This window comes from Engystomops pustulosus, chromosome 11, assembly GCF_040894005.1.
Source record: "Engystomops pustulosus chromosome 11, aEngPut4.maternal, whole genome shotgun sequence".
In the NCBI taxonomy this organism is placed as follows: domain Eukaryota; kingdom Metazoa; phylum Chordata; class Amphibia; order Anura; family Leptodactylidae; genus Engystomops; species Engystomops pustulosus.
Window position 1 is genome coordinate 73,940,072 of NC_092421.1, and position 14,801 is coordinate 73,954,872.

The 14,801-nt window shown below is 53.2% G+C and overlaps 1 protein-coding gene across 7 annotated transcripts in view; it reads left to right on the plus strand.

Annotated features, from left to right (window-relative positions):
- The window catches only part of LOC140105763 (alpha-2-macroglobulin-like protein 1), a 112,613-nt gene that overhangs the window by 59,593 nt on the left and 38,219 nt on the right, over positions 1 to 14,801 (plus strand). For all 7 annotated transcript variants that reach the window (XM_072129833.1, XM_072129835.1, XM_072129830.1 and 4 more), the window contains 2 exons: positions 3,870 to 3,996; positions 5,164 to 5,285. In XM_072129833.1, coding sequence (XP_071985934.1) covers positions 3,870 to 3,996; positions 5,164 to 5,285 — 249 coding nt within the window. The remainder of the gene's footprint in view (positions 1 to 3,869; positions 3,997 to 5,163; positions 5,286 to 14,801) is intronic.

The following is a 14,801-nucleotide window of genomic DNA, read 5'->3' on the forward strand; positions in this document are numbered from 1 at the left end:
TGGTGATGGTAGAACCTCCTCTCCTCTAGGTGTAGATGATGCCCCCTGTCTATGGTGATGGTAGAACCTCCTCTCCTTTAGGTGTAGAGGATGCCCCCTGTCTGGTGATGATAGAGCCTCCTCTCCTCTAGGTGTAGAGGATGCTCTCTGGCTATGATGATGGTAGTACCTCCTCTCCTCTAGGTGTAGAGGATGCCCCCTGTCTATGGTGATGGTAGAACCATCTCTCCTCTCGTTGTAGAGGATGTCCCTGTCTATGCTTATGCTAGAACCTCCTCTCCTCTAGGTGTAGAGGATGCCCACTGTCTATGGTGATGGTAGAACCTCCTCTCCTCTAGGTGTAGAGGATGCCCCTGTCTATGGTGATGGTAGAAGCGCCTCTCATCTAGATGTTGAGGATGCCCCTGCCTATGGTAGGTGTTAGAACCGCCTCTCCTCTAGGTGTAGAGGATGCCCCCTGTCTATGGTGCTGGTAGAACCGCCTCTCCTCTAGGTGTAGAGGAGGCCCCCTGTCTATGGTGCTGGTAGATCCTTCTCTCCTCTAGGTGTAGAGGATGCCCCCTGTCTATGGTGATGATAGAACCTCCTCTCCTCTAGGTGTAGAGGATGTCCCTGTCTATGGTTATGGTGGAACCTCCTCTCCTTTAGGTGTAGAGGATGCCCCCTGTCTATGGTGATGGTACAACTGCCTCTCCTCTAGGTGTAGAGGATGCCCCCTTTCTGTGGCGATGGAAGAACCTCCTCTCCTCTAGGTGTAGAGGATGCTCCCTGTCTATGGTGATGGTAGAACCTCCTCTCCTCTAGGTGTAGAGGATGCTCCCTGTCTATGGTGATGGTAGAACCTCCTCTCCTCTAGGTGTAGAGGATATCCCCTGTCTATGGTGATGGTAGAACCTCCTCTCCTCTAGGTGTAGAGGATGCCCCCTGTCTATGGTGATGGTAGATCCTCCTTTCCTCTAGGTGTAGAGGATGCCCCTGTCTATGGTGATGCTAGAACCTCCTCTCCTCTAGGTGTAGAGGATGCCCCCTTTCTATGGTGATGTTAGGACCTCCTCTCCTCTAGGTGTAGAGGATGTCCCCTGTCTATGGTGATGGAAGAACCTCCTCTCCTCTAGGTGTAGAGGATGCCCCCTGTCTATGGTGATGGTAGAACCTCCTCTCCTCTAGGTGTAGAGGATGCCCCCTTTCTATGGTGATGGTAGAATCTCCTCTCCTCTAGCTGTAGAGGATGCCCCCTGTCTATGGTGATGGTAGAACCTCCTCTCCTTTAGGTGTAGAGGATGCCCCCTGTCTATGGTGATGGTAGAACCTCCTCTCCTCTAGGTGTAGAGGATGCCCCTGTCTATGGTGATGGTAGAAGCACCTCTCATCTAAATGTTGAGGATGCCCCTGCCTATGGTAGGTGTTAGAACCGCCTCTCCTCTAGGTGTAGAGGATGCCCCCTGTCTATGGTGCTGGTAGAACCGCCTCTCCTCTAGGTGTAGAGGAGGCCCCCTGTCTATGGTGATGGTAGATCCTTCTCTCCTCTAGGTGTAGAGGATGCCCCCTGTCTATGGTGATGATAGAACCTCCTCTCCTCTAGGTGTAGAGGATGCCCCTGTCTATGGTGATGGTAGAACCTCCTCTTCTTTAGGTGTAGAGGATGCCCCCTGTCTATGGTGATGGTAGAACCTCCTCTCATCTAGTTGTAGAGGATGCCCCCTGTCTATGGTGATGGTACAACTGCCTCTCCTCTAGGTGTAGAGGATGCCCCCTTTCTATGGTGACGGAAGAATCTCTAGGTGTAGAGGATGCCCTCTGTCTATGGTGATGGTAGAACCTCCTCTCCTCTAGGTGTAGAGGATATCCCCTGTCTATGGTGATGGTAGAACCTCCTCTCCTCTAGGTGTAGAGGATGCCCCCTGTCTATGGTGATGGTAGAACCTCCTCTCCTCTAGGTGTAGAGGATATCCCCTGTCTATGGTGATGGTAGAACCTCCTCTCCTCTAGGTGTAGAGGATGCCCCCTGTCTATGGTGATGGTAGAACCTCCTCTCCTCTAGGTGTAGAGGATGCCCCCTGTCTATGGTGATGGTAGAACCTCCTCTCCTCTAGGTGTAGAGGATGCCCCTGTCTATGGTGATGGTAGAACCTCCTCTTCTCTAGGTGTAGAGGATGCCCCCTGTCTATGGTGATGGTAGGACCTCCTCTCCTCTAGGTGTAGAGGATGTCCCCTGTCTATGGTGATGGAAGAACCTCCTCTCCTCTAGGTGTAGAGGATGCCCCCTGTCTATGGTGATGGTAGAACCTCCTCTCTTCTAGGTGTAGAGGAGGCCCCCTGTCTATGGTGATGGTACAACTGCCTCTCCTCTAGGTGTACAGGATGCCCCCTGTCTATGGTGATGGTAGAACCTCCTCTCCTCTAGGTGTAGAGGATGCCCCCTGTCTATGGTGATGGTAGAACCTCCTCTCCTTTAGGTGTAGAGGATGCCCCCTGTCTATGGTGATGGTAGAACCTCCTCTCCTCTAGGTGTAGAGGATGTCCCCTGTCTATGGTTATAGTAGAACCTCCTCTCCTCTAGGTGTAGAGGTTGCCCCTTGTCTATGGTGATGGTAGAACAATCTGAGAATGTGCCATTAAGGACACTAAACCAATTTCTAACCCAAATACACAGCTTTTCCTATACCAACCTTTTATGGAAATTTATCAAATGCCTTAAAAAAGTCCAGGTACAGAATTTCTACAGCCTCCCCCAGGTTCACTCTAGAAGGCGATCAGATTAGTCTGACAGGACAGATCCCTTATACACCGATACTGATGCTGGGTTATAAGGTTATGTACAGTGAGATACTTCATGATAGCATCACTAAAAAACCCCTCAAATATTTTCCCCACAACCAATGTTAAACTTACAGGCCTGAAGTTTCACTTTCCTATGCACCGGTCCAGTGGGACAGAACCTGGGCCTAGCAATTTGTCTATCTTAGTGGTTTTGAGGCAGTGCCGCACTTTTCCTGGGTTCATCTGATGACATTTAAAACAGAATTAAAGTCATGTGACCAGGATGACATCATCTAAGGCTCCGCTACAACATGGATAGGCCCCGGTAGGTGGATGTTGCACTTTTAAAAGGTTTAGGTGCCGAATAAGCTGCTCCTTGCTCAGCTACAAAATCTATGGCTGCAAAACCTAGTGCATAATAGTCATCGTACTGCGCCCCCTACTGGATCCAAAATAGAATTCATCATACCATGCCCCCCTACAGGACCACACCCCAGAATAGAACCATTGGGGCACATTTACTTACCCGGTCCAGCCGCGATCCAGCGGCGGATTCTCCGACGCTGATTCGGGTCTGTCCGGGATTCACTAAGGTAGTACACCCGATGTCCACCAGGTGTCGCTGCTGCGCTGAAGTCCGTCGGAGTTCACGATCCTATCCTGGGTGCAGGTAAGCGCGTGTCAAGACACATTTTTTAAAAAAATTTGGCGTTTTTTCCAAATCCTTTGGGTTTTCCGGCGGCCATGCCCCTGATTTCCGTTGCATGCATGCCAACATGCCACAATTCGATCGCGTGCGCCAAAAACCCGGGGCAATTCAGAGAAGAACGGTGCAAATCGGTAATATTCGGCTAACCCGACGAAAAATAGCGATTTGGTCCCTTAGTAAATGACCCCCATTATACTGGACCACCCCATAACAGTACTCATACTACTGTGTCCGCTACTGGACCACCCCTTTTAGTAGAACTCATTATACTGGGCCCTACTGGACCAACCCCCCAAAATAGAACTCATCATATTACGCACCCTATTGGACCCAGCCACCAGAAAAGAACTGATAATTTTACACCATGTTTCTATATTTCAGTTTCTTATTTGGTTCACAGATCTCCGCTTCTCTACCGTCCTCGGATCAGTTTGAAATGAAGAATAGCGAAACAACAACAAAAATCTTCTGCCTCCCCGCAGGGGTGAAAAAGACCATTTCATGGGAGGTGACTCCAACTGTCATAGGTAAAGTGCAGGAACATCATCTATTACTGCTGAAAATCATCTGTCTGTCTGCCTGTATATCATGTGCAAGAGGTAGTCACTGCCCCACCCCCTGCTTGTATAGCCTGTGTGAGAGGTAGTCACAGCCCCACCCCCTGCTTGTATAGCCTGTGTGAGAGGTAGTCACAGCCCGCCCCCTGCTTGTATAGCCTGTGTGAGAGGTAGTCACAGCCCCGCCCCCTGCCTGTATATCATGTGCAAGAGGTAGTCACAGCCCCGCCCCCTGGCTGTATATCCTGTGTGAGAGGTAGTCACAGCTCCACCCCCTGCCTGTGTATCCTGTGTGAGAGGTAGTCACAGCCCCGCCCCCTGGCTGTATATCCTGTGTGAGAGGTAGTCACAGCTCCACCCCCTGCCTGTGTATCCTGTGTGAGAGGTAGTCACAGCCCCGCCCCCTGCCTGTATATCCTGTGTGAGAGATAGTCACAGCCCCGCCCCCTGCCTGTATATCCTGTGTGAGAGGTAGTCACAGCTCCACCCCCTGCCTTTATATCCTGTGTGAGAGATAGTCACAGCCCCGCCCCCTGCCTGTATATCCTGTGTGAGAGGTAGTCACAGCCCCGCCCCCTGCCTGTATATCCTGTGTGAGAGGCAGTCACAGCCCCGCCCCCTGCCTGTATATCCTGTGTGAGAGGTAGTCACAGCCCCGCCCCCTGCCTGTATATCCTGTGTGAGAGGTAGTCACAGCGCCGCCCCCTGCCTGTATATCCTGTGTGAGAGGTAGTCACAGCCCCCCCCTGCCTGTATATCCTGTGTGAGAGGCAGTCACAGCCCCACCCCCTGCCTGTATATCCTGTGTGAGAGGTAGTCACAGCGCCGCCCCCTGCCTGTATATCCTGTGTGAGAGGCAGTCACAGCCCCACCCCCTGCCTGTATATCCTGTGTGAGAGGTAGTCACAGCCCCGCCCCCTGCCTGTATATCCTGTGTGAGAGGTAGTCACAGCCCCGCCCCCTGGCTGTATATCCTGTGTGAGAGGCAGTCACAGCCCCCCCCCCCCTGCCTGTATATCCTGTGTGAGAGGCAGTCACAGCCCCGCCCCCTGCCTGTATATCCTGTGTGAGAGGTAGTCATAGCCCCACCCGTTCAGTGTTTGATATGTTTATATACGTGTGATTTCTATGTTCCAGGGCAGATGAATGCTACGGTCATTGCTGAAGCTATTAAGAGCGGAGAACAATGTGGGGAGCAGAAAACCTTGATCCCCAAAAGAGGCAGCAGAGATGTAGTAATCCATTCTGTGCGAGTGGTGGTGAGTGCTGGGGGTGGACTGGTCTCATACTCAGGGGTGTAACCAGCAGAGGCTGGGCCCCATAGCAGACCTTTGAATGGGGCCCCCTTTCACATACACATACACAATCACAATAAATTTTACACTCATACACTTGTCTACACATTCATACATATGCAACATCCCCCACCGGGGCCTAGCCTTTTCTCGGGGCCTGGAGTCAGCCGGGGCCCGCAGTACCTGAGTGGCTGGCGGTTGCGGCCTAAGCACGCTTGTGTCTCGGTGCTTGGTATGGGGAACCGGAGGGCTGTCCTACAGCCTGGCAGGTCTCCAGCAGGGTGGTGTTGGCAAGAAATGATGAGGGAGAGGCTGCTATAGCGGATCTCCCTGGGGCAACCCCTTAATGTCCCGAGTGTGAGTCTCTGGGTGATGGACAGGGTGCCGGTGATGAAGGCAGCCGTATTAGCAGGGACCAGACAGAGACAGAAGTTGAAGAAAACAACTTACAGTTCTTTATTTGAACCGGCAGGAACCGCAGCAACGTGCCTTTAACAGGTAGATGGAGTGCTGAGATGTGAGTTGGAGGGAGCCTCAGGAGATAGTTCACCAGCCTGAATGTAGAGGGCAGGCTGGGAGGCAGCTGTGTCCTGGTAGGAAGCTTCAGCTTGTCCTGTAGGGCTTCAGGTATCACCTTTAAAGGTAAGATGATACCCCTTTTCCTCACTACACTAACTCTAGTCTGATGCTCCACTCTTCAGAGGCAGGGGCTAGGCTCTTCCTGCTCTGGTATGGGCTAGACAGAGATTACTCACTCACTCACTGATCTCTAGGATTCTCCTACAACAGAATCTCTCTGAAAAGATCCAAAATCCTCCAGAACATTCCTGGCCAGGGGGTTTTATTACCTTCCTTTGGTCAGGTGGTGGCTGCTCCTCCAATCACATCTCAGCTTACAGAGCACAGGATGTAACACAGATCATTGGACAATAGCATCTGGCATCATACAAAATACTTAACCTCTGCCTTGCCAGGCAGGATTCACCACTACAATATCCCCTATGTCCTGTCAGGACCATGTAGTGTAATGTGGATACATGCAGGTGGGACGTATTCGCAAACACTCCTTCGCCATTGCATCGGCGAGGGTGTTGCATACCCCGGGGGCAATTGAAAGAGCCGCCCTCGGCTCGACTACAGATGGCTTGAGGGGGCAGAGGTGGATAAGGGCACTTCTGGGAAGTGCAGGCTATGTGAGGTGTAGGGACAAACCGCCCATGGTCCTGGAGACAGGCACCTGGGTTGGTGTCGGACTAAGACAAAACATGTAAGTGCTTGACAGTTGGTCGCTGACGCCATTAAACCGAACTGTACAGTAGGAAAGGTGTGGTGTCATGTCCTGTAATCCACTCCTTGCACCAAGGCCTGTATATTTGTTATATCAACACTTCTTCCCTGGCGGCAATTATATAGTGTGTATATCTGCATTGCGTTAGCATATGCGACACGAGTACCTCCTGACTGACATCCTTACCCACAGTATGGGTGGCATCCAGGTGCTAACTCTGTAACACCCCCGGTCCCCGAAGGACCCGCAGTTTACGGACTACCCCCACGTGCAAACCTCGGTTTGAGGGATAAGGTAGCGGTCAGTGTTTTACAAAAAGACGGTCCGACACAGCCACACTACAACCTGTAAAGCCTATGAAAGGGTTAATGCAGACTACTGGCATATCTTCTGACAGTGTGCAAACAGGTTAATTCACATTGGCTTAGAAGCCCAATGGGTACACATCTTGAAACGTTACAAACGTTACAGAGGTAGATAGGCTACTCAGGGTAGCAAGATAGTAAATGTCTCTTTACCTGAAAAGGAAAGGCATAAAGAAGTGCAAACATAATGTCCGTACCTAAAAGGAAAGGCATTAAGTGCAAAATAAGTAGTCAATAGCAGTAGCAACTTTTCCTTGGAGTTGGCAAAAGTCTCACAGAAGGTCTCTAGTAACAAAGTCCATCTTCTGGGTACAGCCCTTGAGGTGGGGAAAAGTGCACTGAGAAGCAAAGGGTCTCCTCTTTGTGTAGAGGGACAGAGTCATTTGGTAGAAATCTCTGCTGTGGCAGAGGAAGGGGTGCTATCATAGCACATGACAATAATCAGTTCAAGGTATGTCTCTTGACTGAGATAAATAGGGATGAGAGTCTCAGGAAAGTCTCTGTCTCTTTAGGGAAAATGGAGATAAATACACAATATATACACATGGTATAGTACCTGAAGTGGGCTACAGCCCTTCAGGGGTTAGTCAGATGCACCTTCGCTGGGTTCAGCAGGGACAGGATCCAGCTCCAGCAAGGAATCCTGTGCGTCCACAGCGGGAGTAGGTGCCGGCTGGGGACACCCGGTGGCAGTAGCGGGTACTGCAGATGCAGCAACATCCTCCGGACCTTCAGGGGGAGGAGCGCTGTCGCCCGGGGTGTCGGCTGTTCCAGCCGGGGGCTCAACTGAGCCAGGGACCACGGAGGGGTCCAGAAGAAAATAAACAGGAACCCGCGGCAGCGCCGCAGCTCCTTCCAGCTCCGGTTCTTCTGGGGCCGGGACATCACCCCACTGGTAACCGGCAAGTGGAGAAGTAGGCCTCGTTGGAACCTCCGGACAAGGTTCACTAGCCGGGATGTCTTCTCCCACAGAAGAGTCGTGGGACCTGGCAATGCTCCCGGCAGGGAAGACGGTGGGGGTGGCGCCCTGGATCATGCCCGGCCCATGGATGGAAATGGGACCCGTACTCACGATTACCGTGGATGGAGCATTCACGTGGGTCACCGCCCGGGGACTCGCAGCCGAGGAAGAAGAGGTGTTCGGGGACTCCGGCCACTTGTCGTCCTCATACAGCTCATCGCACGATGGGTAGCGGTCCTCATCGGAGTCCGGGATCCGGATCACACCAGCCGCCCATGGTCCTCGGGGCCCCTCCTGCAGGGAGAACTCAATGCACTCGCCTGGCTTCAGATTGTGCAGGTTTTCCGGAAGGTCAGGCCTCTTGACAGACCGGCGGGGAATAAATACCTCCCGTCCGGTGTAGTCCTGGGTGGCGAAGCCATAGCCACGCTGCCGGTCGAAGAACCGGACCATGCCGGTGGTGCGGTTTTGCTTCACCCAGGCTCCCTCTTTAGACCGGCCGGCCATGTAGCGCTGGGCCTCCTTCTCTCGGCGTCGCTGTTCCGAGACAGCGTCTCGGAGTCGCCGGCGGAGGGCCTTACCTCGGCCTTGAGGCTGCGGAGGTGCCGGTGCTGGAGGAGGTCGCTCCGGTGTAGGCTCGGGTCTCTCAGGTTGTCGGGCAGGTGCCGGAACTGGAGTCGGAGCAGCCGGAGGGTCAGGAACCACCACAGCAGGGCTGGCAGGCTGGTCGGCAGGAGCGGTGGGCCTCGGTGCAGGTCGCACGGCAGCAGTAGGCCCAGGCATTGGCTCGACGGGAGTCGGGGCCTCCCCACGTGGCGCCTCCACGTGGGTCCGTGGTACCAGCATGGTAGCCGGGAGAGGCACGAGGAACCGCCCGGGTGGTACCTGGTGCTGCGTCACCGTTTGGAAATACGTCCTGGTGAAGGGGGGAATGGCAGAGGACCCCACATGGTGCTGACCTCACTCTCCAAGATCAGCACGAGTTCTGGCGTTTCGTTGAGGCGGGGCAGGAAGTCCGCCTCAAGCCAGTGGGAGGAGTCCAAGTCCTTCCTGCCAAGAGCTGTGGCGGGCTCTAATTTTTCCTGCGCCACAGGAGGCGGGGTTCGCGCCATTCGCGCGTGGGCGGAGTTTGGTGAGTCATCTGGGTTTCCCGCCAGTGAAGGTTTTGGCGGGCTGGAATTGCTTGCTGCGCCACAGTTTCTGAGGTAAAAATCTTCAGGCGCGGCAGCGCCGGATGTAGCAGAGCTGGTACAGTTCTTGCAGGGATTAACCTCTTGAGTGCTGGAGCGGTGCTCGACAGCACGTGGCAGCATTAACACAGTTCAATCCAGAAATACACAATCACTTGGGCCTAAACCCGGATGGCAGCAGGGTTAGGCAGCACAGTCTTTTCAATAAAGGAAAGTCTTTAATGCCGTAATAAGGCACAGAAGTATCAATCCTGTTCGTGACGCCACTTGCAACATCCCCCACCGGGGCCTAGCCTTTTCTCGGGGCCTGGAGTCAGCCGGGGCCCGCAGTACCTGAGTGGCTGGCGGTTGCGGCCTAAGCACGCTTGTGTCACGGTGCTTGGTATGGGGAACCGGAGGGCTGTCCTACAGCCTGGCAGGTCTCCAGCAGGGTGGTGTTGGCAAGAAATGATGAGGGAGAGGCTGCTATAGCGGATCTCCCTGGGGCAACCCCTTAATGTCCCGAGTGTGAGTCTCTGGGTGATGGACAGGGTGCCGGTGATGAAGGCAGCCGTATTAGCAGGGACCAGACGGAGACAGAAGTTGAAGAAAACAACTTACAGTTCTTTATTTGAACCGGCAGGAACCGCAGCAACGTGCCTTTAACAGGTAGATGGAGTGCTGAGATGTGAGTTGGAGGGAGCCTCAGGAGATAGTTCACCAGCCTGGATGTAGAGGGCAGGCTGGGAGGCAGCTGTGTCCTGGTAGGAAGCTTCAGCTTGTCCTGTAGGGCTTCAGGTATCACCTTTAAAGGTAAGATGATACCCCTTTTCCTCACTACACTAACTCTAGTCTGATGCTCCACTCTTCAGAGGCAGGGGCTAGGCTCTTCCTGCTCTGGTATGGGCTAGACAGAGATTACTCACTCACTCACTGATCTCTAGGATTCTCCTACAACAGAATCTCTCTGAAAAGATCCAAAATCCTCCAGAACATTCCTGGCCAGGGGGTTTTATTACCTTCCTTTGGTCAGGTGGTGGCTGCTCCTCCAATCACATCTCAGCTTACAGAGCACAGGATGTAACACAGATCATTGGACAATAGCATCTGGCATCATACAAAATACTTAACCTCTGCCTTGCCAGGCAGGATTCACCACTGCAATATCCCCTATGTCCTGTCAGGACCATGTAGTGTAATGTGGATACATGCAGGTGGGACGTATTCGCAAACACTCCTTCGCCATTGCATCGGCGAGGGTGTTGCATACCCCGGGGGCAATTGAAAGAGCCGCCCTCGGCTCGACTACAGATGGCTTGAGGGGGCAGAGGTGGATAAGGGCACTTCTGGGAAGTGCAGACTATGTGAGGTGTAGGGACAAACCGCCCATGGTCCTGGAGACAGGCACCTGGGTTGGTGTCGGACTAAGACAAAACATGTAAGTGCTTGACAGTTGGTCGCTGACGCCATTAAACCGAACTGTACAGTAGGAAAGGTGTGGTGTCATGTCCTGTAATCCACTCCTTGCACCAAGGCCTGTATATTTGTTATATCAACACTTCTTCCCTGGCGGCAATTATATAGTGTGTATATCTGCATTGCGTTAGCATATGCGACACGAGTACCTCCTGACTGACATCCTTACCCACAGTATGGGTGGCATCCAGGTGCTAACTCTGTAACACCCCCGGTCCCCGAAGGACCCGCAGTTTACGGACTACCCCCACGTGCAAACCTCGGTTTGAGGGATAAGGTAGCGGTCAGTGTTTTACAAAAAGACGGTCCGACACAGCCACACTACAACCTGTAAAGCCTATGAAAGGGTTAATGCAGACTACTGGCATATCTTCTGACAGTGTGCAAACAGGTTAATTCACATTGGCTTAGAAGCCCAATGGGTACACATCTTGAAACGTTACAAACGTTACAGAGGTAGATAGGCTACTCAGGGTAGCAAGATAGTAAATGTCTCTTTACCTGAAAAGGAAAGGCATAAAGAAGTGCAAACATAATGTCCGTACCTAAAAGGAAAGGCATTAAGTGCAAAATAAGTAGTCAATAGCAGTAGCAACTTTTCCTTGGAGTTGGCAAAAGTCTCACAGAAGGTCTCTAGTAACAAAGTCCATCTTCTGGGTACAGCCCTTGAGGTGGGGAAAAGTGCACTGAGAAGCAAAGGGTCTCCTCTTTGTGTAGAGGGACAGAGTCATTTGGTAGAAATCTCTGCTGTGGCAGAGGAAGGGGTGCTATCATAGCACATGACAATAATCAGTTCAAGGTATGTCTCTTGACTGAGTTAAATAGGGATGAGAGTCTCAGGAAAGTCTCTGTCTCTTTAGGGAAAATGGAGATAAATACACAATATATACACATGGTATAGTACCTGAAGTGGGCTACAGCCCTTCAGGGGTTAGTCAGATGCACCTTCGCTGGGTTCAGCAGGGACAGGATCCAGCTCCAGCAAGGAATCCTGTGCGTCCACAGCGGGAGTAGGTGCCGGCTGGGGACACCCGGTGGCAGTAGCGGGTACTGCAGATGCAGCAACATCCTCCGGACCTTCAGGGGGAGGAGCGCTGTCGCCCGGGGTGTCGGCTGTTCCAGCCGGGGGCTCAACTGAGCCAGGGACCACGGAGGGGTCCAGAAGAAAATAAACAGGAACCCGCGGCAGCGCCGCAGCTCCTTCCAGCTCCGGTTCTTCTGGGGCCGGGACATCACCCCACTGGTAACCGGCAAGTGGAGAAGTAGGCCTCGTTGGAACCTCCGGACAAGGTTCACTAGCCGGGATGTCTTCTCCCACAGAAGAGTCGTGGGACCTGGCAATGCTCCCGGCAGGGGAGACGGTGGGGGTGGCGCCCTGGATCATGCCCGGCCCATGGATGGAAATGGGACCCGTACTCACGATTACCGTGGATGGAGCATTCACGTGGGTCACCGCCCGGGGACTCGCAGCCGAGGAAGAAGAGGTGTTCGGGGACTCCGGCCACTTGTCGTCCTCATACAGCTCATCGCACGATGGGTAGCGGTCCTCATCCGAGTCCGGGATCCGGATCACACCAGCCGCCCATGGTCCTCGGGGCCCCTCCTGCAGGGAGAACTCAATGCACTCGCCTGGCTTCAGATTGTGCAGGTTTTCCGGAAGGTCAGGCCTCTTGACAGACCGGCGGGGAATAAATACCTCCCGTCCGGTGTAGTCCTGGGTGGCGAAGCCATAGCCACGCTGCCGGTCGAAGAACCGGACCATGCCGGTGGTGCGGTTTTGCTTCACCCAGGCTCCCTCTTTAGACCGGCCGGCCATGTAGCGCTGGGCCTCCTTCTCTCGGCGTCGCTGTTCCGAGACAGCGTCTCGGAGTCGCCGGCGGAGGGCCTTACCTCGGCCTTGAGGCTGCGGAGGTGCCGGTGCTGGAGGAGGTCGCTCCGGTGTAGGCTCGGGTCTCTCAGGTTGTCGGGCAGGTGCCGGAACTGGAGTCGGAGCAGCCGGAGGGTCAGGAACCACCACAGCAGGGCTGGCAGGCTGGTCGGCAGGAGCGGTGGGCCTCGGTGCAGGTCGCACGGCAGCAGTAGGCCCAGGCATTGGCTCGACGGGAGTCGGGGCCTCCCCACGTGGCGCCTCCACGTGGGTCCGCGGTACCAGCATGGTAGCCGGGAGAGGCACGAGGAACCGCCCGGGTGGTACCTGGTGCTGCGTCACCGTTTGGAAATACGTCCTGGTGAAGGGGGGAATGGCAGAGGACCCCACATGGTGCTGACCTCACTCTCCAAGATCAGCACGAGTTCTGGCGTTTCGTTGAGGCGGGGCAGGAAGTCCGCCTCAAGCCAGTGGGAGGAGTCCAAGTCCTTCCCGCCAAGAGCTGTGGCGGGCTCTAATTTTTCCTGCGCCACAGGAGGCGGGGTTCGCGCCATTCGCGCGTGGGCGGAGTTTGGTGAGTCATCTGGGTTTCCCGCCAGTGAAGGTTTTGGCGGGCTGGAATTGCTTGCTGCGCCACAGTTTCTGAGGTAAAAATCTTCAGGCGCGGCAGCGCCGGATGTAGCAGAGCTGGTACAGTTCTTGCAGGGATTAACCTCTTGAGTGCTGGAGCGGTGCTCGACAGCACGTGGCAGCATTAACACAGTTCAATCCAGAAATACACAATCACTTGGGCCTAAACCCGGATGGCAGCAGGGTTAGGCAGCACAGTCTTTTCAATAAAGGAAAGTCTTTAATGCCGTAATAAGGCACAGAAGTATCAATCCTGTTCGTGACGCCACTTGCAACATCCCCCACCGGGGCCTAGCCTTTTCTCGGGGCCTGGAGTCAGCCGGGGCCCGCAGTACCTGAGTGGCTGGCGGTTGCGGCCTAAGCACGCTTGTGTCACGGTGCTTGGTATGGGGAACCGGAGGGCTGTCCTACAGCCTGGCAGGTCTCCAGCAGGGTGGTGTTGGCAAGAAATGATGAGGGAGAGGCTGCTATAGCGGATCTCCCTGGGGCAACCCCTTAATGTCCCGAGTGTGAGTCTCTGGGTGATGGACAGGGTGCCGGTGATGAAGGCAGCCGTATTAGCAGGGACCAGACGGAGACAGAAGTTGAAGAAAACAACTTACAGTTCTTTATTTGAACCGGCAGGAACCGCAGCAACGTGCCTTTAACAGGTAGATGGAGTGCTGAGATGTGAGTTGGAGGGAGCCTCAGGAGATAGTTCACCAGCCTGGATGTAGAGGGCAGGCTGGGAGGCAGCTGTGTCCTGGTAGGAAGCTTCAGCTTGTCCTGTAGGGCTTCAGGTATCACCTTTAAAGGTAAGATGATACCCCTTTTCCTCACTACACTAACTCTAGTCTGATGCTCCACTCTTCAGAGGCAGGGGCTAGGCTCTTCCTGCTCTGGTATGGGCTAGACAGAGATTACTCACTCACTCACTGATCTCTAGGATTCTCCTACAACAGAATATCTCTGAAAAGATCTCCAAAATCCTCCAGAACATTCCTGGCCAGGGGGTTTTATTACCTTCCTTTGGTCAGGTGGTGGCTGCTCCTCCAATCACATCTCAGCTTACAGAGCACAGGATGTAACACAGATCATTGGACAATAGCATCTGGCATCATACAAAATACTTAACCTCTGCCTTGCCAGGCAGGATTCACCACTGCAATATCCCCTATGTCCTGTCAGGACCATGTAGTGTAATGTGGATACATGCAGGTGGGACGTATTCGCAAACACTCCTTCGCCATTGCATCGGCGAGGGTGTTGCACATATATACACACATAAGTATATACACATCATATACACACATACAGTATATACACATCAACATATACAACATACTCACAGATATGCGCACACATCCTTTATATACACTTATATACAGATATACAGGTGGTCCCCTACTTAAGGACACTCGACATACAGACGGACCCCACTACCCCCTTTGACCTCTGAATGCTTTACTATAGTCCTAGATTGCAATAATCAGCTGTAAAGTCTCTGTACTGAAGCTTTATTGATAATTCTTGGTCCCATTATAGTAAAAAAAATGTAAACTACAATTGTCACTGGGGCAAAAAAAAATTGTCTAGAACTATAATTATAAAATATACAGTTTCGACTTACATACAAATTCAACTTAAGAACAAACCTATGGACCCTATCACATATACAGCATATATACACACATCTAGCATATACAACATACACACACATATACAGCATATATACACACATCCAT